Raw genomic sequence first — 22,352 nt, 5'->3', positions numbered from 1 at the left:
AAAACATGGAACAGCTCACCCTAAAATCCAAAATACATATATTCCCTCTCACCTGTAGTGCTATCTATCTACAATGTAGATTCTACATCGTTTTGTGTTAGTTGCCTAAGTTTTGGAAATATCGGCCGCAGAGTTTCTGCCTTCTCTCCAATACAATGGAACTGGATGGCACTCGGCTTGTGGTGCTCAAATTGCCAAAGAAATACATTTGAAAAACTCAACAGCAATGACTCTTTCCAGAAATCATGACCCGGTTACTCAAGATAATCCACAGACCTTGTTATGAGCAGTTTCATGGAGGAACTGTTTTATTTTGACCGAACTACACCCGCTAGCTGCTAGCTAGTTTCTACATGAGACTATAAAAGAAAATAGTTCCTACATTGCTGTTGAGTTTTTTAAATGTATTCTTTTGGTGCTTCGAGCACTACAAGCCGAGTGCCATCCAGTTCCATTGTACCGCAGAGAAGGCAGCCATCTCTATAGCTGATATCTCCAAAACCCAGGCAACTATCCCCAAACGATATACATTTAGATGGATAAATAGCACTACAGGTGAGAGGAAAAATATATATTTTGGATTTTAGGGTGAGCTGTCCCTTTAACCTCAAAACCAAAAATACACATTTTCCCTCTTACCTGTAGTGCTATTTATCCATCTAGATGGTTTTGGAGTTTTGGAGATATCGGCCCTTGAGATGTCTGCCTTCTCTTGAATACAATGGAACTGGATGGCACTGTTGTTGCTGTTGTTGCTGTTTTTCAAACGTATATTTGGCACTTTGAGCACCACAAGCCGAGTGCCATCCAGTTCCATTGTATTGGAGTGAAGGCAGACATCTCTCTATGGTCGATATGTCCAAAACTCACAACTCACACCAAAACCATCCAGATCCAATAGCACTTTCTCCCCTTTTCTTTACCCAGGTAAAAGGAAAAATATGTATTTTTTTATTACCTACAACTGGCCCTTTCATTTTGGGGACCATTGAAAAACACATCAGGGGTTAAAAGTCACCAGTAGGATCCCCATAATATCATCATCATCATCATCATCATCATCATCACTTGAATGTCTCTTCTGGTCTCTTCTCTACTTCCTTCACAATTCAGTCCCACCTCTGTTGCATTTATCCGGAGCCAGACACATTCTGATATCTTAACATGTCGTGCTCTAAAGCCACTTCTTATGTCAATTAAGAAAGAAATACTCTATGTAGTTTAAGGAATGTCCATGTGAAGAAATTGGCAGAGTAGAGCTACTTCAGACATGTGCAGCGCTAGGTCATTGTATGTCTAGAAGATGTGTGGTTGACGCATGCATTTGAGTCCACTCCAACTGTTTCTGTTGTTTCTGTGACTTTTTGTCTGTATCCGCTGAAGAAAAGCCCTGTGCTTAGTCTTTTCTGGTGTTAAAATTCACTGGCTGACATGCAAACTCCTCTACAACAGTTTCAGAAACTCAGTTTGTCCTCAACAAGCATAGAGATGCTACACCTACTATTACCTACCTCTACTGATACGGCTGCGCCGATTGTACTTCTACCCAGATGTTAGACTAAAGAATAAAATAGAATATAATTAGAATAAATTAGAATTAGAAAACAAATGTTGAATACAAATCGTGAATCTTGAATCTCTTTGATCTAGACAGGGCCAGACAGTGTGACATGTCGATGCATGGCCACCAGAGGGCAGCAAAACTCTTCTCAGGCTTAAACTGTTCCAGATACTGTCGGAGGTGCTAAACATTTCCATCCACGCTGCATGCAGTCTCCAATGCTCCATAAGCAGGCTCGTGAATTATATTCGATGTATTAGCCCAAGCTACCAGTACAGTTGTATTAGCCCAAGCTAACAGTACAGCTGTATTAGCCCAAGCTAACAGTACAGCAGTGTTCCTCCCTAGTATACGCATTGTGTTTGTAACATTTTTCACTGAATTTGCAAAATGTTTCAAACCTTCCTACTTGGTTATGCACCAAAGAAAGAATCAAGAACTTGCCCACTCCACTCTAAACTCATGCAGACTTTTGTGCACAAATCCAACAAAAGGATGACCACATTATTCATTACTTAACAGTCATATTAATTATAAACAGTTATTATTAAACGAGGGACGTTTGCACGACCACATTAGTAATTAATTTGAGAGTGCGGACTTTCCTCCTTCCCACCAAACAAACGAATGATCAGCTTAGTGAGAACATTGGCCCTGATGTGAGTTGTTTAAGACATTGGTTCTCCAATGGGGGTCCGGGGACCCCCCAGGGGTCAAATCAACACTTTTTTTGTTTGTGCAAAAGCTTCATAGTTCAACGAAAATATTTTATGCTTTAAATCTAAAATGGTTCATGGATTACATTTTAATCTAACAAACCTATCAATTTAAAAGTCAAGCACATTACCGTGGAAACAATTAAGCGTAGCCCAAAATCACAAATCAGAATGAGGGGGTCCCCGGTATATTTTCTATCTTGTAATAAGGGGTACTTGGCTGAAAACTATTTGAGAACCTCTGGTTTAAGAAGCAGCCCTACCTTGCTGTGCCCAGTTTATGTTTATTCCCATGTCAGTAACCGTCCCTATGCCTCACATTCTGAGCTTATCTTTTCAAACCGGACTATCAATCGAGGTTTCACAGTGTTTGCCTTTCATTCTCATCACTTTGAGTCACCTACCTTGTTGCTTCACACTCTGTACCAAAACACAAATAACCTTTTGAGCGTTTTTGAGTAGACCCATTCAGTCCAGGCTCTTTCTCTGCCCTTATCACTGGCCGTGTGTGACCAGGTTCTGAGAAGCAACCAGAGATCTGCTGGATGGATGAACGGCAGAGAGTAGAAAGAGCACAAGGCTCGGTGGCGCAGTGGTAGCGCTGTCGCCTCACGGCAAGAAGGTCCGGGGTTCGATTCCTGCCTGGGACGCTGTGGGCGCTGAGGGTGTGTCCCCATTCCCATGTCCTCAGTGCGTACGGCCCAGGTGGGCTCGTCAAAAAGGGCCTTTCTGTGTGAAGTGTGCATGTTCTGCCCGTGCTGCCCTGGGGTTTCCTCCAGATAGGAACCCCCTGCTAAAAACATGCAAAAGAAAGGGGCAGAAAACGCCTGCATTATAAATAGCGTACTAGTCAACAGGCCTGACCCAGCCATTCACATAGAGACACTGCATGAAATAGGCCACGCCCATCATGGGGGAAAGCTCTCCGTTCACTTCCACACACCAGCGTCATATTCCTTGAATTAAACATATCTAAAAGCTGTTGTGTGGTGGTGGGCTGTGCAGACAACAAATGTAAAAAAACGCCAGTTAAAGATTTGTTGTACTTCTGACAACAAAAAAAAACAAGGAAGTCATTGAGAATTGGCGAGAAGAAAAATGTGGATGTTGCTGTCAATGAAGTAAGTTGGAGTGTTCATCTTCCGTATATATGATCTTTGTGTGCAACACGCGACCATGCACACGAGCATGGGCGTGGTTTCTGAATGATGACGCGCTCCGCAGTGTCTCTATGCTGCCCCAGCCATTCAGATGCACCCATGTCAGTTTGTACTAGTCAGCAGGCCTGACGCAGCCATTCACATGGTGACCCAGCACCATTCACATGGTGACCCAGCACCATTCACATGGTGACCCAGCCATTCACATGGTGACCCGGCCATTCACCTGGTGACCTAGCCATTCACATGGTGACCCAGCCATTCACATGGTGACCCAACCATTCACATGGTGAAACAGAAGCTTCAGAGCAGGTGGATGAGGTCAGAGTCAGCTGTCTGCTATCATTCAAGGTTCAGTCACATTGCGCTGCCTGTTTGGCTCGTTCCCTCCTGGGGTCTGAAAAGAGTAGTGCAGGGATGAGGCTTTTTGTAGGCTTACCCAGGAGTCCCTGCACTGCTGGTTCGTAGGTGTAAAAGTCAATGGCCGGGTTTCCCAAAAGCTTCTTAGCGCTAAGAAGCTTCTTAGACCCTTCTTAAGGCTCCACGGGAGGGGTCTAAGAAGCTTCTTAGCGCTAAGAAGCTTTTGGGAAACCCGGCCAATGAGATTTTTGTAAAATGGGAATTTCGGTTAAATGAAATAAGGTCTGTGGTTAACACAAGTTTATGAAACAGCGAAGTTTGTGTTCAGCAAGAAATCTTCAAATGAGGAACACTTTTCTGATTTTCAAAGCGTACATGTAAACGGGGGTTTTCTTACGTGATTTTCAGAAGACGCTTCAAAAGTCATAAAAGTGGCCGACCTTCCAACTTTAACATTTGATTCATATTTTGATGAGTTCCTTCTTTGTCGTGAAAGTAGTTGACCTTAATTCAACCAATCAGATTATTTCTGCCTCCAGAGCTTCTCCGCTTTCGAGAAATGTTTTTAGCAGCAAAACTCAAATCTTGTTTTTATCTAGTTTATTCTATCTATCTATCTATCTATCTATCTATCTATCTATCTATCTATCTATCTATCTATCTATCTATCTATCTATCTATCTTATCTATCTATCTATCTACAGTATGTATCTATCTCTCTATCATCTATCTATCTATCATCTATCTATGTATCTATCTATCATCTATCTATCTGTCTGTCTGTCTATCTATCTATCTATCTATCCTATCTATTGTATCTATCTATCATCTATCTATCTATCTATGTATCTATCTATCATCTATCTATCTGTCTGTCTGTCTATCTATCCTATCTATTGTATCTATCTATCATCTATCTATCTATCTATCTATCTATCTATCTATCTATCTATCTATCTGTCTATCTTTCTATCTATCATCTATCTTATCTATCTATCTATCTATCTATCTAACTATCTATCTATCTATCTATCTATCTATCTATCTATCTATCTATCTATCTATCTATCTATCTATCTATCTATCTATCTATCTATCTATCCTATCTATTGTATCTACCTATGTCTCTCTCCAGATGCCAGCAACAGCAGCCATGAGTCCAGGGTGTCTCTGGTGAGGGAGAGGGAGAGGAAGGCAGTGGTTCCCCTGGCTGTGGTCTCCACCCTCACCTTCCTGGGTCTGCTGGTTCTGATCGGCATCCTCATCTACTGGAGGTAGGACCTGTTCATCTCTGTTCACATAGCAGGCAGATCCCATTTGTTTCTCAAATCAGATTTGTTTCTCAGATCAGATTTGTTGCGCTCCTGAAAAAGAGAGAATGACTCCCCCTGTCTAAATAAAGGTTCAAAAGGAAAAAGGCGATGCTGAAGTCCTCGCAGTGCAGCGGCTGATGTCTGGGATTCTGGAAAACACTGGGGATTTTAATCAGAATCAGAATCAGAAAAACATGATTGATTATTAATTGATTGGGAAATTGCTCGTACTCAGCGTGGAAAAATATTAACATAAACATCAAACATTATAAGAGGCATAGGACTGTTCCATACAATGAAATAGAATACAATAGAAGTTACGTAGCCTATGTACAGTAAAGTGTCACACACACAAAAATATGCTTCTCCATCAGTCATTTTGAAAGTTATGAGCAGAAGCGGTGTATTCTCCAGCTGTAGTTAAAGATGTCTGTGCTCTTTTGGTCTGCAGGAACTGTTTCCAGACCGCTCATTTCTACATTGAAGACAGCACATCGCCCAGAGTGATCTCTGTCGAGACTGCTGTAGCAGCCACAGGTAACACACACACACACACACACACACACACACACACACACACACACACACACGCACGCACACACACACGCACACACACACGCACGCACGCACGCTGTTCATTTGAAGTCCAAGTGAGTGTGGGACTTTGGTTCATTGTTCTTCTTGCATTATGTGTTATTATTGTTGGTATGTGACTGTGAGCAGCAGCTTGGGACCTTAGAAGAAAGAAACTGACTGAAAATAACCTGTAGAAACGTGTGTTAAAGAGCTGAAAGAACCAGGGAATTATCATTCCACACCTGAAAGGATGAGGGTGAGGCCGACAACAGTGTGTGTGTGTGTGCGTGTGTGTGTGTGTGTGTGTGTGTGTGTGTGTGTGCGTGCGTGTGTGTGCATGTGCATGTGCGTGTGTGTCCTCAGGGTGCCTGTGAGTGACATCCATACACAGATAAGTCAAACAAATATTGTCTGACAAAAGCCTTTACAATGAAAGACATGGTGTGCCTCTCACACACACACACACACACACACACACACACACACACACACACACACACACACACACACACACACACACACACACACACACACACACACACACACTATTCTGATACAGCATTGTGCGGTCTGTTATTTCTGAATAGCAGACCACTGCTATGAATAACAGACAGTCTTCACTATCCGGATTCTGGGCCAAAATATTTGATTGGTACTCTATGGCCTAAAAAATAACCCTTCAGTTGGAGGCGGAACTCGCCTATCTTCGGCTGCTCCTCCCTACGGCTGTGCAACAGTCTCTGACGCAGGGGATGACCGTCGCCAAGAGACTCATTCTGAAGGAATGGAAGTCCCCCTCCCCAGACATGGTTTCGGTTATACGTATGGAGAAACTCGGGTCCCTGAGGACAAACTCGCTTAAGACATTTTCAACTACTAGAAATAGGCTCGTCCACAATCGTCTGCTGAAAGTGGAAAGTTTCTCTGCTCACTGAAAAGGCCATTTTCAACGAGCATGATTCATGACATCACAAATTACTGGAGCCATTCCATGTCCAGTATTCAGCAGTTCAAACCCTTGTTTGTATGCTGTGATTGGCTAGTTATGTTCTACATAACCCTGATTGGTTGCTTTGGAATTTTTAATGAGGCAGATGGAGGGGAAGACATTTAAAGGATTTTAACAAGATAATTTCACTTGTTTCTGTGGGAAAACATGACTTTAGGGGGCCTTTAAGTTTAATAGTCTTCGAATTATATCAATATGACTTAGCTTTGCACAGAAACAGCTGATAGAAATACTTTTATACTTTATTATATTTCAAAACTTGTATACTTTCACTTGAGTAAACAAGTTGAACAGTATCTACTATCTACTTTTACCAGTCTTGTTTTTATACAAGTAACTGAACTTAAGTAAAGAATGTGTCTATTTTCCTCATCTGTGTTGATCGGTGATATTTCTCTCCTCTTGTCAGACGAGCAGCAGCCGGTTCCTGTGAAGGAGTTCGTCAGACGGGTCGCTGAGCTGCACCAAACCCAGGGCTTCTCCAGAGAGTTTGAGGTCCCCCATCTCACTCTTATCTTCTCTGATATCTGTTAGATCAGATCTTATCTGATATCTGTTAGAATGTGTGGACCCACTAGAGCAGTGGTTCTCAAATAGGGGTCCATGGCACTTTGCCAGGGGGGCCGCGAAAAGTTTTCAGGGGGGGGGGGACTTTTTGTGTGTGCAAAAGCTTCATAGTTCAACGAAAATATGTTATGCTTTAAATCTAAAATGGTTCATGGATTACATTCTAATCTGACAAACCTATCAATTTAAATGTCAAGCACGTTAGCGTGGAAACAAGCTGAGCCCGAAATCACAAATCAGAATGAGGGGGTCCCCGGTATATTTTCCTATCTTATAAGGGGTCCTTGGCTGAAAAACATTTGAGAACCTCTGGCCTAGAGGGCCCATGTGTGGACCGCGACCCAGTGGTTGAGAAACACTGTGTTATATCACACTGTTGAATCCATCTACATGAACATGAAAAGGGCTTAGCTAACTGTCTGCCATCCGCTTTGATGACAAGACACTGTGGCTGTTCCTGGATGGACGGCTTCTTCAGCGTCCGTTCAGCCAAACAGAGGCGTTCCTGTGTTTGTTTCGGGGGGAAATAGTCGCTAAAAGCGCTTGTAGGAAACTAAAATATGATGTGACCAAATCACAGTTTAAAAAAATGGGTAAGATGGAAAAGTGTGTTTTTACAAGTGATTTAAGTAAAGACACCACACATGCTTTACAGGACAGAGTTATGCAGTTTATAGTTGTGATGTGTGTGTGTGTTGGAGGGCTGTGGGTGGCTGTCTGCTTGCTGATGTCACTGAGCTGCATGGTGTGCACTGAGACACATCCACATTCATGTCATGTGGTTTGACAGAGCTGCATGACCATGCCATTATACAGTTGTTACTCCATTAGTTTAGCTACTTTGCGGCAGTAGGCTACTGCCACAGAGGTACTGCTGCTGCAGTAGGCTACTGCCACAGAGGTACTGCTGCAGTAGGCTACTGCCACAGAGGTACTGCTGCTGCAGTAGGCTACTGCCACAGAGGTACTGCTGCTGCAGTAGGCTACTGCCACAGAGGTACTGCTGCTGCAGTAGCCTCCTGCAGCAATACCGCTGTGGCAGTAGCCTACTGCTGCTGCAGTAGGCTACTGCCACAGAGGTACTGCTGCTGCAGTAGGCTACTGCCACAGAGGTACTGCTGCAGTAGGCTACTGCCACAGAGGTACTGCTGCTGCAGTAGGCTACTGCCACAGTGGTACTGCTGCTGCAGTAGGCTACTGCCACAGTGGTACTGCTGCCGGGCAGCTTTCATTACATTAACAGCGTAGGATGACTGGATATTTTCCTGATTTGGAGAATATGGACGGTGCATTTGATTTTGATGGCTGCCCGTATTTATTTGAGCCGGACTGACCTCATAATGGATTATGATTCTGGGCGCGGCCGAGCAGATCCTCAATGACCCTGCTCACCCTCTACGCATAAAGTTCCAACTTAGTCACCGGGGCAACGCAAGGATGCTACAAAGGAAAATCAGAACCATCCGGTTTAGCAAGTCCTTTGTTCCATCTGCTAGATGAGCGAGACAGCACAAAAAGGCAACGCAAGTTTTGATAGCTCTTTGTTCTTTTTTATTGTCAATAGTTAGGACTATGGCAACCACCTGCATACTAGTGATGTGTTTCCCTCTACTGGTGTGCATGGGAGAGAGGGAGAGGGAGTGTTAGTGTGGTGTTACACTGGACAGAGGCAGTTAGTGTTAGTGTGGTGTTACACTGGACAGAGGCAGTTAGTGTTAGTGTGGTGTACACTGGACAGAGGCAGACCACCATATATGTGGCATATATGTATTTGAGTCTAAATGTGCTTTTATGTTTTTATGTTTTATGTGTTTTCATGTTTCGGGTAACACTTTACAATACTGTAACACAAAAACACACTGTAACAACACACTGTAACACTTTACAATACTGTAACACAAAAACACACTGTAACGCTGTAACACTTTACAATACTGTAACACAAAAACACACTGTAACACTGTAACACTTTACAATACTGTAACACAAAAACACACTGTAACACTGTAACACTTTACAATACTGTAACACAAAAACACACTGTAACACTGTAACACTTTACAATACTGTAACACAAAAACACACTGTAACACTGTAACACTTTACAATACTGTAACACAAAAACACACTGTAACACTGTAACACTTTACAATACTGTAACACAAAAACACACTGTAACACTGTAACACTTTACAATACTGTAACACAAAAACACACTGTAACACTGTAACACTTTACAATACTGTAACACAAAAACACACTGTAACACTGTAACACTTTACAATACTGTAACACAAAAACACACTGTAACACTGTAACACTTTACAATACTGTAACACAAAAACACACTGTAACACTGTAACACTTTGCAATACTGTAACACAAAAACACACTGTAACACTGTAACACTTTACAATACTGTAACACGAAAACATGCGTAGTTAATAAGGAACGAGTCAGGAACGAACCACTAGTTCATGAATAGTTAATAGGTAACTACCTATTAACTATTCATCACGAATCCTAGAGCCAATCCCTGTCCAGTATTCAGCAGTTAAAGCCCTAACACATTCTCACTCCCAACTCGTCATATACTGCAGGTCGGTCAGGAACCCTTCTTGTCATCACTTTGTCATGAGATGGGAGTGAGAATGTGTTGAAAGCCCGTGTTGTATGCTGTGATTGGCTAGTTAGCTTCTAGATCACCCTGATTGGTTGCTTTGGATTGTTTAATGAGGCAGAAGTAGGGAGAAGTCATTTTAAGGATTTTAATAAGATAATTTAACTTTTTTGGGGGGGAAAACCATCAGACACAAATTATTATTCAAAGTAGAATATTTTATATACACCTTGAAACATGACTTTAGGGGGTCTTTAAGTATCTCATTCAGTCATTCAGGAACTACCTATTAACTATTCATGAACTAGCAGTTCGAAATGGTAGGTAATGTTTAAAAAAAGTTTTTAAGCAAGTAAGCATTACCTACTGGTTCGTTAACATGGTAACTAATAGTCTGTTCTTAAGTAACTACCATTAAGGATCTCATTCAGAGTCATTAAGGAACTACCTATTAACTAGTGGTTTGTTCCTGACTCGTTGCTTAGTAACTACATTCGTTTTTGTGCTACAGTATTGTAAAGTGTTACCATGTTTTGCACCTTGACCACCTGAATTTCAATGTATGGGACATTGGGACAATAAAGTTTAACTTGAACTTGCTTAACATAAACCAATTAAGCTGCAAAGAAGGTCCAGGTTGTAAAAAAAAAGAAGAAGGAATTCTCCTTTAACTGGTGGCAGTAGCATGGTCTCTTAGCTGAAGTGAACTGTGTGTCAAATGTTTGTGCATCTTGTAATTTTGCTTTTGCACCTTTTGGTTGGCTGTCTGTCTGTGTCTGTGTGTGTGTGTGTGTGTGTGTGTGTGTGTGTGTGTGTGTGTGTGTCTGTCTGTCTGTGTGTGGGTGGGCGGGACATCCCGGCTGCGCTCTCTGCCTCCGCACGCCGTTAGGTTCTGAAGGAGAGTTACGAGGTAAGACTCCGCCCCCTCGCTGCTAGACACGTAGCTGTGTTGTGTGTCTGGTCTCTCAGTGTTTATGTGAATGTGTAGCTGTGTTGTGTGTCTGGTCTCAGTGTTTATGTGAATGTGTAGCTGTGTTTTGTGTCTGATACTGATAGGGCTGGGTATTGGCAAGGACCTCACGATACGATTGTATCACGATACATTGCGATACAATACATATTGCGATATATTGCAATACTCTAGACAATTTACTCAAAATTAAATAATAGAGCTAAAGATACAACACACTGTGTACCACCCCGATAGTCTAACAATATGTACATCACTTTATACTGATAACTTAGTGAACAAATTGAGTCAAAACTACTGAGTGTTGAGTGTGTTACTGAACGCACTGACATAAAAAGTATTCTTATTGTGTCACTGACCACACGGCTGTGCAAAAACATCCATATGGGAAATATCGATACAGTATCGATTAGGGGTGGGAATCACCAGATGCAGAGGCCTGGCATGGCCTGCATCTTTTTTTTTTTTTTATATCGATACTTGGCGTCTAAATATCGAGACAGTATCGGGAAATAAAATATTGCGATATATTGCCGTATCGATTATATTACCCAGCCCTAGATCTCAGCCTGCTGCTAGCAGCCTGCTGTCCAGAATAAAACTGTGGCATTGTACATTTCTGCAACCATGGGTATGTAGAATATCACGTATTAGAACCAAAAATCACATCGCATATTATCAACATTTGTAGATTATGTGTACATCAACGTCATAGAGTCTCCTATTGAAATAGCACGGTGTCCAGTAAGGGCGTTGTGGTCGGTGGTGGAGGGAGGGCTTAAACACGTGTTCGAGAATTTCATTTTTGTTATATAAGCCTAACCCAAACTATAATCCTAAACTTAACCAAGCTTACTTGCTTAAACATAAGCAAAGTTGTTTCATTTGGGTTTAACGTTGGAAAGGAGCCCGGGTTTTCAAATGAACCACCGCTTTTCTTTTTATTATATTAGCTATTTTTACGAGATTGTAGGTTTGCAGAAAAGTAAAATGCAGACATGTTTGTTTTCAAATTCACGTCGAGATTGTACTATAAGTGGTTTGCATTAACATAAGATGCCAAAGTTGTAGAAACATAAAATGCGTTTTGTTTCAACTTTACATTGTGGTTGGGTTGGTTTTAGGGGTACGACTATAATTGTGCGTGTGTTTAGGAGGTGCAGGCGTGCCTGGTGGACATGACTATAATTGTGCGTGTGTTTAGGAGGTGCAGGCGTGCATGGTGGACATGACTATAATTGTGCGTGTGTTTAGGAGGTGCAGGCGTGCCTGGTGGACATGACTATAATTGTGCGTGTGTTTAGGAGGTGCAGGCGTGCCTGGTGGACATGACTATAATTGTGCGTGTGTTTAGGAGGTGCAGGCGTGCATGGTGGACATGACTATAATTGTGTGTGTGTTTAGGAGGTGCAGGCGTGCATGGTGGACATGACTATAATTGTGCGTGTGTTTAGGAGGTGCAGGCGTGCATGGTGGACATGACTATAATTGTGCGTGTGTTTAGGAGGTTCAGGCGTGCATGGTGGACATGACTATAATTGTGCGTGTGTTTAGGAGGTGCAGGCGTGCATGGTGGACATGACTATAATTGTGCGTGTGTTTAGGAGGTGCAGGCGTGCATGGTGGACATGGGCATGACCACGGACAGCTCCAACCATCCTGACAACAAGGGTAAAAACCGATATATCAACATCCTGGCATGTGAGTATGATCAACTAAAACCCTGACATATTAATTTTAATAATAACAACAACAACGTTTATTTTTTATAGCATACTGGTTTACATAACATACATTCTGTGGTTTGCAGACATGTCTGCTGCCTGGGTTGAATAAACACGGCCATGTCTGCATGTTGTTGTGGTGATGCTGCCATCTTGTCACCTTTCTCTTCAGGAGATTTGGTCAAACAAAGAGAATCTCACCTGTCCACCTGCTCTCTGTCTGTCCACCTGCTCTCTGTCTATCTGTATGTCCACCTGCTCTCTGCTTGTCTGTCTGTCCACCTGCTCTCCATCTGTCTGCACCCTCAGACGACCACAGCCGAGTCCACCTCTGTCCCCAGGGCAGCAAAGAAGGAAAGGCTGGAGATTACATCAACGCAAACTATGTTGACGTGAGGAACTCTCTCTCTCTCTCTCTCTCTTTTTTTATTGATTCCTTTACTTTTCATTTGACTTGTACTGAACTAGCTGCCTACCCGTCCCTGTGTGACTGGTCCCTGTGTGACTGGTCCCTGTGTGACTGGTCCCTGTGTGACTGGCCATTTGGTCAGGCGTCGCTCACAGAGCTGGCATGCAGCCTCTCCTCTCTCTCTACCAGAGGGTTTTCATAGTCCACTTCCCTGGCTGATTCCAGCTCTGCTCAGCTATGCTCCTCCACTCAGGTGTCTTCCATCAGTAGCTAACGAATGTAGCTCTCCATGGTGCTGAACCTGTGTTGACTCATTTTTGCCCATTTAGTCACCCCTAATGACCCAATTCAAAAATCCAGCTCCGTTAGCTGTTCTTTACACTTCCTGAAAGAAGTCCGTATGTAGAATGGCATAGCTGTGGCAGAACACAATTCTGTTCACTCACTCTCTCTCTCTCTCTCTCACTCACACACTCACTCACTCTCTCTCTCTCTCACACACACACACACACACACACACACGTATTTTTCCGTTGTGTTATTATGATGGATTTAAGTATGTTCTCCACCACTGGATGTAGGTATGTGAAGGTGTTGACGTGTCTTCTCAGGGCTTTAAGACGCGGCGCTCCTACATCGCGGCTCAGGGCCCTCTGAAGTCCAGCACAGAGGACTTCTGGAGGATGGTGTGGGAGCAGAACGTCAGCACCATCGTCATGATCACCAACCTGGTGGAGAAAGGCCGAGTGAGTGACCACATACACGTCGACCCACAGCCTGCACGACTGTTGTGTTTGTGTCGATGCCTCCGTCACCACCAAGGCGACAAAATCCTGAAGACTTTACTGTATTTAGTGAATACACTGATTCGGAAATTTAATTGAGAGATAAGCTACATCTGGAATTCATTTAACCGTGTAAATGATGACTATATTCTCATCTCTCAAAGATGGAAAATAGTAGGGGTGACCCCGAATAGTCGGCGACTCTGGCGTAGCCATGGGTGTGCCAGGGTGTGCCTGTGCCACCCAGAGAGGCAGCTGGCACAGCCCAAAAAATCATAATGCAGAATGAATTTTTTGTTAGACTTATTACTACAGTACATTACACACAACACTGTGTGTAATGAAGTGGTGTTTATTGCAGCTTTAAATGGGGGTATACAGCATTTTGAGAATATCTCCATAACATGTTGAGGTGTTGAATGTGGTGCCTCCTCAGAGGAAGTGTGACCAGTACTGGCCAATGGAGAGCCAGGAGGAGTACGGCAGCTTCCTGGTGACGGTGAGGAACACCAGAGTGCTGGCCTACTACACCCAGAGGACCTTCGCCCTCAGGAACACACACCTCAAAAAGGTCAGCGCAGTTCAAAATGTCATGTGACCCAGATCATTCCAGGTCGATGCTAGAACGGGTTAGCCGGGGGGACATGAGGAGTGACGATTGGTTGGGTTTAGGGTCAGAGGCAGGCTTAGGTTCCCTCCGGCCAGTCCATTCTAGCATCATCGACCATAGTTCCAGGAAGTATGTGGCGCGCTGTTTGAATGTATAAAATAATGCTTTCATAATGCTGATAATATACAATTTGATTCTTTAAACATCTTACATTTTCAAAGTACAACACAAACGGTCCATTCTGCTGCAACTCTACATTCAAGAACTTTATTTGTCCGTAATGGGGCAATTGGTTGTGCAATAGCAGAGAGCACATAAAACACAAACGCATAAAAACATACACAGTAGAAGTAAACAATAAATAAAACATACACAGTGAAGTGTAAAGTGCATTCAAATGTAAATAGCAACACCAGCAATGGCTACCTTTTCATCAGAGTTGAAGAGGGAGATGGCAGAGGGAGTGAAGGAGTGTTTGTATCTGTTGGTTTTGATTGGTGGAAGTCTGAGGAGGAAACCAGATGGCAGAAACTGAAGCTGTTGGTGGAAGTAAGGGATGGGGACAATCAGACAGGATGGATTTAGCTTTCTTACAAGCTTGCTCGTCGTAAAGATCCTGCAGAGTTACCCGAGTAGTGCCAGTCATTTTGTTACAGACATTAAAGTCGAACTGAACCTGTTCGTCATGTGCATAATGAGTCCGTTTCAGACTGAAAACATAGTTTGTCTAAGATGACAGGTTGAGAGGCGGGTCATAGTATCATGTCGATGATTTTATTTGACAATTCTGGGGACTGGATTGGGCTTTGGCCAATCCTGGCGTGTTCCGCCTCCAAATCGAGTGTGTTCAAATCAATGTTGTGGCGCTCCCCTCGGGAAGAGCCTTTTGACGGGAGGAGTGGAGATCAGCGACCCGCAGGCAGCCAGCTGCCTTCGTGTTGCCGAGCGGAGAGTGCAGCACGTCGGCCTGGAATCTCCGAGGTGCAACCCCTGACAACCAAGCTCTCGGATGCGCGCGCCATTATCGCTGCTATAACGATACGATATCCCTGGAATGCGCGTTTTAACGAGCGAGTTACATTTCTTTGCATTCTTAGAGATTATAGTTTTTGTTTTTTATCCATGTTTCTAACAATTGGCCAAGTTAGTAGTTAGTTTATGGGATATGAATTCTGCCAGATGACAGGCACTAGGCGCCATTTTCGACTTCATTTGGAAGAGAAAATTATCCAGAAATGAAGATTTGATTGACAGCTGCATGTCGTGATATGATTGGTTGAAATGGGGTAGAAATGTAATAGTACAAGGTGACGTCAGCAAACTGTAAATTACTGTTATCAATGAGATCTTGAAAAATGAACTTTTGATGTGAAAAAGTGTGAAAAACGAAATAAATTAGATTGTTGTGATTTGTTTTGCATACATTATTAAATAGGTGCACTGCATACCCAGGTATTTGAACTAAAAGAAAAGAAAAGTCATTCTTGGGTTCAGCTCGACTTTAACCACCTTAGTTAGTACATTTTTCTGTTTGACCTTGAGAGACTGAAACCAGCAGATAACTTCCTGTTGATCGCTTCCTGTTTCCTCTCGTCGAATCCACAGGGCTCCCAGAAGGGGCGGAGCAACGAGCGGACAGTGACCCAGTATCATTACACTCAGTGGCCCGACATGGGTGTCCCGGAGTACGCCCTGCCACTGCTCAGCTTCGTACGCAAGTCAGCTAAGACGAGGGCGGGAGACACGGGGCCGGTGGTGGTGCACTGCAGGTGAGGGCGGGAGACACGGGGCCGGTGGTGGTGCACTGCAGGTGAGGGCGGGAGACACGGGGCCGGTGGTGGTGCACTGCAGGTGAGGGCGGGAGACACGGGGCCGGTGGAGGTGCACTGCAGGTGAGATGAGGGCGGAAGACACGGGGCCGGTGGTGGTGCACTGCAGGTGGGATCACACCACTCACCTGACATCAGTAGTGATGATCTCCTTATCTCACCATGCTTATCATCACGTTTGTATTGAGATATGTATCGGACACACACACACACACACACACACACACACACACACACACAAAATAAATGTGGTCAAATAAATTGTGGTGACCACAATGGTCTGCTAGCAGACTCTAGTAGCAGACTCTAGCAGACTGGGGACATAAACCTCAAGTGCTTAGAGCAGGTGAGTCACGTGACTGGAGTCACATGACCGGTTGGACTATAAATTGCCACGCCTTGGCCCAGCTGGCCAAGTGTCTGTGCCTTCTCCTCACTGGAGGCAAACATACTGACCACATCCTGCAGCTAGCAGCTAGCCTAGCCACACTGTGTTAGCTAGCCTGCAACGCAGCTAGCCTAGCCACACTGTGTTAGCTAGCCTGCAATGCAGCTAGCCTAGCCACACTCTGTTAGCTAGCCTGCAACGCAGCTAGCCTAGCCACACTCTGTTAGCTAGCCTGCAACGCAGCTAGCCTAGCCACACTCTGTTAGCTAGCCTGCAACGCAGCTAGCCTAGCCACACTGTGTTAGCTAGCCTGCAACGCAGCTAGCCTAGCCACACTCTGTTAGCTAGCCTGCAACGCTGTCTGTTTGTACTTAGATGGGGACCGACAATAAATGATGCCAGCGACATGCTGGATCAATCTCCCATGTTGACTTCTCTGTGACCTCTGTCTGTCCTGTGTTGACCTCTCTGTGACCTCTGTCCTGTGTTGACCTCTCTGTGACCTCTGTCTGTCCTGTGTTGACCTCTCTGTGACCTCTGTCTGTCCCATGTTGACCTCTCTGTGACCTCTGTCCTGTGTTGACCTCTCTGTGACCTCTGTCTGTCCCCTGTTGACCTCTCTGTGACCTCTGTCTGTCCTGTGTTGACCTCTCTGTGACCTCTGTCTGTCCCATGTTGACCTCTCTGTGACCTCTGTCCTGTGTTGACCTCTCTGTGACCTCTGGCTGTCCCTTGTTGACCTCTCTGTGACCTCTGTCTGTCCTGTGTTGACCTCTCTGTGACCTCTGTCTGTCCCATGTTGACCTCTCTGTGACCTCTGTCCTGTGTTGACCTCTCTGTGACCTCTGGCTGTCCCTTGTTGACCTCTCTGTGACCTCTGTCTGTCCTGTGTTGACCTGTCTGTGACCTCTGTCTGTCCCGTGTTGACCTGTCTGTGACCTCTGGCTGTCCCGTGTTGACCCCTCTGTGCAGTGCGGGCGTGGGCCGGACGGGGACCTACATCGTGCTGGACAGCATGCTGAGACAGATGAGGGACGAAGGCACCGTCAACATCACAGGCTTCCTAAAGCACATCCGCACACAGAGGAACTACCTGGTCCAGACTGAGGTCAGAGGTCACCACGGTTCACACAGTGGGAGGGTTTAACAGGAGGGGAGGGGCTCGCTCTCTGGGTGCAGAGGCAACCCTTTATTATTTTTCTCCCATTCCCATGAACACGATATCTTAGGAACACCTTCAAGGAGTTTCTTCAAATTTGGCATAAACGTCCACTTGGACTCCAGGGTCCTAGCTCCTATCCCTAGCCACTTTTCCAAGCTCGTAACCCGAGGATGAAAAATAACGACTGGATATTTTTCTTCCCCCACGTAGGAACAGTATGTGTTCATCCACGATGCCTTGGTGGAAGCCATCTTGGCCGGAGAGACAGAGGTGGCGTCCGCTGAGCTGCACCGGTATGTGGGCGAGCTGCTGACACCCGAGGCCTCCGGCACCACGCGCCTCCACAAGCAGTTCACGGTGAGTGTGCAGTGCCTATACGGCTTTAGGGCTGGGCGACGTGGTTCAAATCAATATCATGATAATCGTAAGGACCCTCCCCCCCCCGCCCCCGATATCAATATATATCACGATATGGTTCATCGTTCACGTTAAATAATCTGCTCATCTCATTGAACCGTATGGTAATGTTAGTGTAACCCATGGTGATATGGTCTAGATATGGTCTTGTTGGATATGATAATATGATGATATGGTCTACTCTAGATATGGTCTTAGATGTTGGATATGATAATATGATGATATGAGACTAGATATGGTCTTAGATGTTGGATATGGTAATATGGAGATACAGTATGAGACAAGATATGGTCTTAGATTTTGGATATGGTAATATGGCTATCGATATGGATATTGGGTGTCACCATTCAGCTTAAATGGATAGTTGTGATTTTTTGATGTGAGGTTGTATATGAGGTACCTGTCAGTGTACTACATGCAGTAGAATGCAGCCGGCATGGTCCCAGTTTGGCGAAATGGAGACCGGCCGTGTCAGGCAAGTAGAGCTTTCTGCTGAGTGTGAAGGAGCCATGAGCAAAAACACAAAAACAACAGGAAAAACATACAATTCTTCCATAAACTAAAAAAAAAGAAAGAAAAAAGATAGGTATTTATTTTTGGTCCAAGTGAAATGTTCTATGGTCTCTCCTGATTGTAAAATAGAGCTGAATTGCTTGGTTTGACTAAGTAAGACTATTTTACAAGCATTTTATGAAATATCTATGGGAAAATAAATGGTGGATGAAATCCCTGAGGTCCACTCCCATGTCGAACCTGGAAGATATTTCGTTATTTTAACGTGAAAGAAGTTGCATATATTGCAGCTGTGTGTGAAGCTGTGAATGGTCTCTAACAGACTTGATGTGTTCCACAGTTGGTTTGTCAGTCCAGCACCAAGCAGTGTGACTCTGCTGCTCTGAAAGACTGCAACCGCAGCAAGAACAGAGCCGCCTGTCTGATGCCCGGTGAGTCGTCCGCTGCCTCACTTCTGTTCAAGGTTCTGTTTGTTGTCCGTTCAGCTCAGATGCCTGGGATGTTCTGGGATGTTTGGCACAAATGTGACACATGGCGAGGGTCGCAGGTTCGAACCCCCCGTGTTACCGGGTTCTGGCTTGGTCGGGCGTCCATACGTACAGGCACAATTGGCCGTGTCTGCGGGTGGGAAGCCTGATTAACACATTCAGTGCCAGCGACGCCATATGGCGTCATTAGAAATTTACCGTACAGTGCCAGCGACGCCAAATGGCGTCATAACTCGATTTTTTTTTTTTGACGGGGGGGTGTCGATCTATGCCTCTTACATCGCCTCTTACAATATTCAGAGGTATTGAATGTGTCTAACCTATTTTACAGAACCCTTAGGTGGCGACAGCGCTCTCCAGATGAGAGAACGTGGAGTGAAACACACAGAAGAAGTCATTGGGGGGAAGGAAATCGCATCGCATCCGTCCGTATGCAGCGGCTTCATTGAAGCAACGTTTAGCTGTGCCCCTGCAGCAGCCAATCTGCTATCACAATTGAGCACCTCGATGTCCGCTGCAACAGCCTCCGTGTCCGCTGCAACACATGATCAGCCGTGGATTTGTTATTATTCTCAACTCGAAGCATGGGAGCTGGTACACGCGGCTGTAAAAAAGCAGGATCTAGCAGACTTTTTCAGTGCTGAGCACAGGCAGAGAAAACGAGAAAACAGCAGAGCAGAGAGACACTCCTCCCACAACGGGGGGGGGGGGAGGAGGAGGGGGGGAGGTGGGCACGCAGAGCCAAGTACACAACACAGACCCAGACAGCAGGACAGGGTTGGCAAACGCAAGCCAGAATATCCGATGCCCACCAGCAGCAAAAGATCAGCAAGAAGCTGCAACCAGCAGCGCATGCAGGCGCCAGCGCTGCTGGTTTCAGCTAAAAATATTATTCTTCCAAACAAAATTCCCTTGCCTTCACTGTTTTATTGAAGGAAATTATTTTTGAGGTGTGACTACATCAGAAAATTAGCTTCAGAGTCAGTGATGTGCTTGAAATGTTTAATTTCACAAAAGGCTCATTATCTCAGCTCGTAGAAAAAAAGCTCTTTTTTTCGTTCAATCAAGCTATCTTCTCCGGCTCATAACTAAAGAACGGAAAATGGGATCAATAAACTTTTTTTTGCAGGTGATAGAAGAGAGTCTCATCGTTATTTGTGCGTGTTCAGTGTTTACATAGTAATTATTAAAGAAATTATATGACTGTTTTAAAATGCATTGCGGCCTATGTGGCACAGCAAGCAACCTTTTGCCCAAGGGCCGTGGCACTGAAAGTGTTAAGGGTATGAGTCCTGGTCGCTCCACTAGGGCCTCCTCTGGTTGGTCGGGGCGCCTGTTCGGGAGGGAGGGGAACTAGGGGGAACAGTAGCTAGTATAGTTAGTTAGTATAGTAGTTATGTAGTAGTTAGTTAGTATAGTTAGTTAGTATAGTAGTTATGTAGTAGTTAGTTAGTATAGTAGTTATGTAGTAGTTAGCTAGTATTGTTAGTTAGTATAGTAGTTATGTAGTAGTTAGTATAGTTAGTTAGTATAGTTAGTTAGTATAGTAGTTATGTAGTAGTTAGTTAGTATAGTTAGTTAGTATAGTTAGTTAGTATAGTAGTTATGTAGTAGTTAGTTAGTATAGTTAGTTAGTATAGTTAGTATAGTAGTTATGTAGTAGTTAGTATAGTTAGTTAGTATAGTAGTTATGTAGTTAGTTAGTATAGTAGGTATGTAGTAGTTAGTTAGTATAGTAGTTATGTAGTAGTTAGTTAGTATAGTTAGTTAGTTAGTATAGTAGTTATGTAGTAGTTAGTTAGTATAGTAGTTATATAGTAGTTAGTTAGTATAGTTAGTTAGTATAGTAGTTATGTAGTATAGTTAGTTAGTATAGTAGTTATGTAGTACTTAGTATAGTTAGTTAGTATAGTAGTTATGTAGTAGTTAGTATAGTTAGTTAGTATAGTAGTTATGTAGTAGTTAGTTTTGTCCTGCTCGCTGTGGGAGGGGGAGGGGGGACAGTGAAAGTGGGAGGGGGACAGTTTGGAGCAGTGGGAGGTGCTGGACTGGTCTAGACTTCTTTCTGGAGCATGAGGCTGAGATGGCAAACTGCTGTGTGGTTCAATGGGAAGATGTTTGACCAACACATAATAATGTCTCTTTGCAGTTGAGAGGTCGCGAGTGTGTCTGTCTACAGCGGCGGGGGAGACGTCAGACTACATCAACGCTTCCTACATCGCAGTAAGAACAAACTTACTTCACAGGATTTTTATGTCTCCGCCGGCGATAGCCGAGCCCGGAGGCATTATGGTTTCGGGTTGGGATGTTCGTTAACGTGATATCTCAGGAACGCCTTGACGGAATTTTGTAAAATTAGCCTCAAACGTCCACTTGGACTCAAGGATGAACCGATTAGATTTTGGTGGTCGAAGGTCAAAATTCAAGGTCACGGTGACCTCACGAACGCCATTTTCAAGCTCGTTAACGCGATATCTCAGGAACGCCTTGACGGGATTTCATCACATTTGGCTCAAACGTCCACTTGGACTCAAGGATGAATTGATTAGATTTTGGTGGTCAAAGGTCAAGGTCACTGTGACCTCACAAACACCATTTTCAAGCTCGTTAACGCGATATCTCTGGAACGCCTTGATGGAATTTCGCCTCATAGTAAACAAGGAAGTAACTTTGGTTACAGAGGGAACCCTCGTTGTTCTCACTATGGATTGACTTTGAAAATGACCGTTTCATGTAACTTTGGATTATTATTTCATCACGTGGTGAGTTACACAAGTCACAACATGGACATGCGAGTGTTTCTGGCGCTGTTGGAATGTGTATTTTGGGCCACTGAATGGGGATAGGCAGCTGTATCATATAGTGCTATTTTAGTGCTAAGCTATTAGCAGTGAGGGCTGTACCGCTGATTGTACTGCACGCACAGTGAGTGAAGATAAAGGCATCCACATTCTACATTTAATATGTAAAAAATATATATATTTATATTTATATTATTTATATATATTTATATATATATATATTTAATATGTAAAAAAATATGTTCCAAAAATGTTGGCGTATCCCTTTAAACAAAACGTTGAAGGAAACGGCCGGGAACTCATTTTCTCAACACCACTTGAATGCAGCGCAGGTAATCTCACTGCCAGCAGGGGGAGACAAAGGTTCTGCACTA

General features: G+C 44.0%; 1 protein-coding gene across 1 annotated transcript in view; it reads left to right on the top strand.

The window, feature by feature from the left end:
- The window catches only part of ptprz1a (protein tyrosine phosphatase receptor type Z1a), a 113,140-nt gene that overhangs the window by 76,577 nt on the left and 14,211 nt on the right, over positions 1-22,352 (top strand). The window contains exons 14-26 of the mRNA XM_083663296.1: positions 4,933-5,071; positions 5,562-5,647; positions 7,105-7,190; positions 10,772-10,792; positions 12,457-12,553; positions 12,886-12,968; positions 13,597-13,731; positions 14,207-14,341; positions 15,986-16,149; positions 17,570-17,705; positions 17,970-18,116; positions 19,030-19,120; positions 21,327-21,400. Of these exons, the coding sequence (XP_083519422.1) occupies positions 4,933-5,071; positions 5,562-5,647; positions 7,105-7,190; positions 10,772-10,792; positions 12,457-12,553; positions 12,886-12,968; positions 13,597-13,731; positions 14,207-14,341; positions 15,986-16,149; positions 17,570-17,705; positions 17,970-18,116; positions 19,030-19,120; positions 21,327-21,400 (1,394 nt within the window). The remainder of the gene's footprint in view (positions 1-4,932; positions 5,072-5,561; positions 5,648-7,104; positions 7,191-10,771; positions 10,793-12,456; positions 12,554-12,885; positions 12,969-13,596; positions 13,732-14,206; positions 14,342-15,985; positions 16,150-17,569; positions 17,706-17,969; positions 18,117-19,029; positions 19,121-21,326; positions 21,401-22,352) is intronic.

The sequence above is a fragment of the Poromitra crassiceps genome (assembly GCF_964638095.1).
Source record: "Poromitra crassiceps genome assembly, chromosome: 30".
NCBI lineage: Eukaryota > Metazoa > Chordata > Actinopteri > Beryciformes > Melamphaidae > Poromitra > Poromitra crassiceps.
Note: the sequence above shows the minus strand (reverse complement) of the source record. Positions and strands in the feature narration are given on the sequence as shown.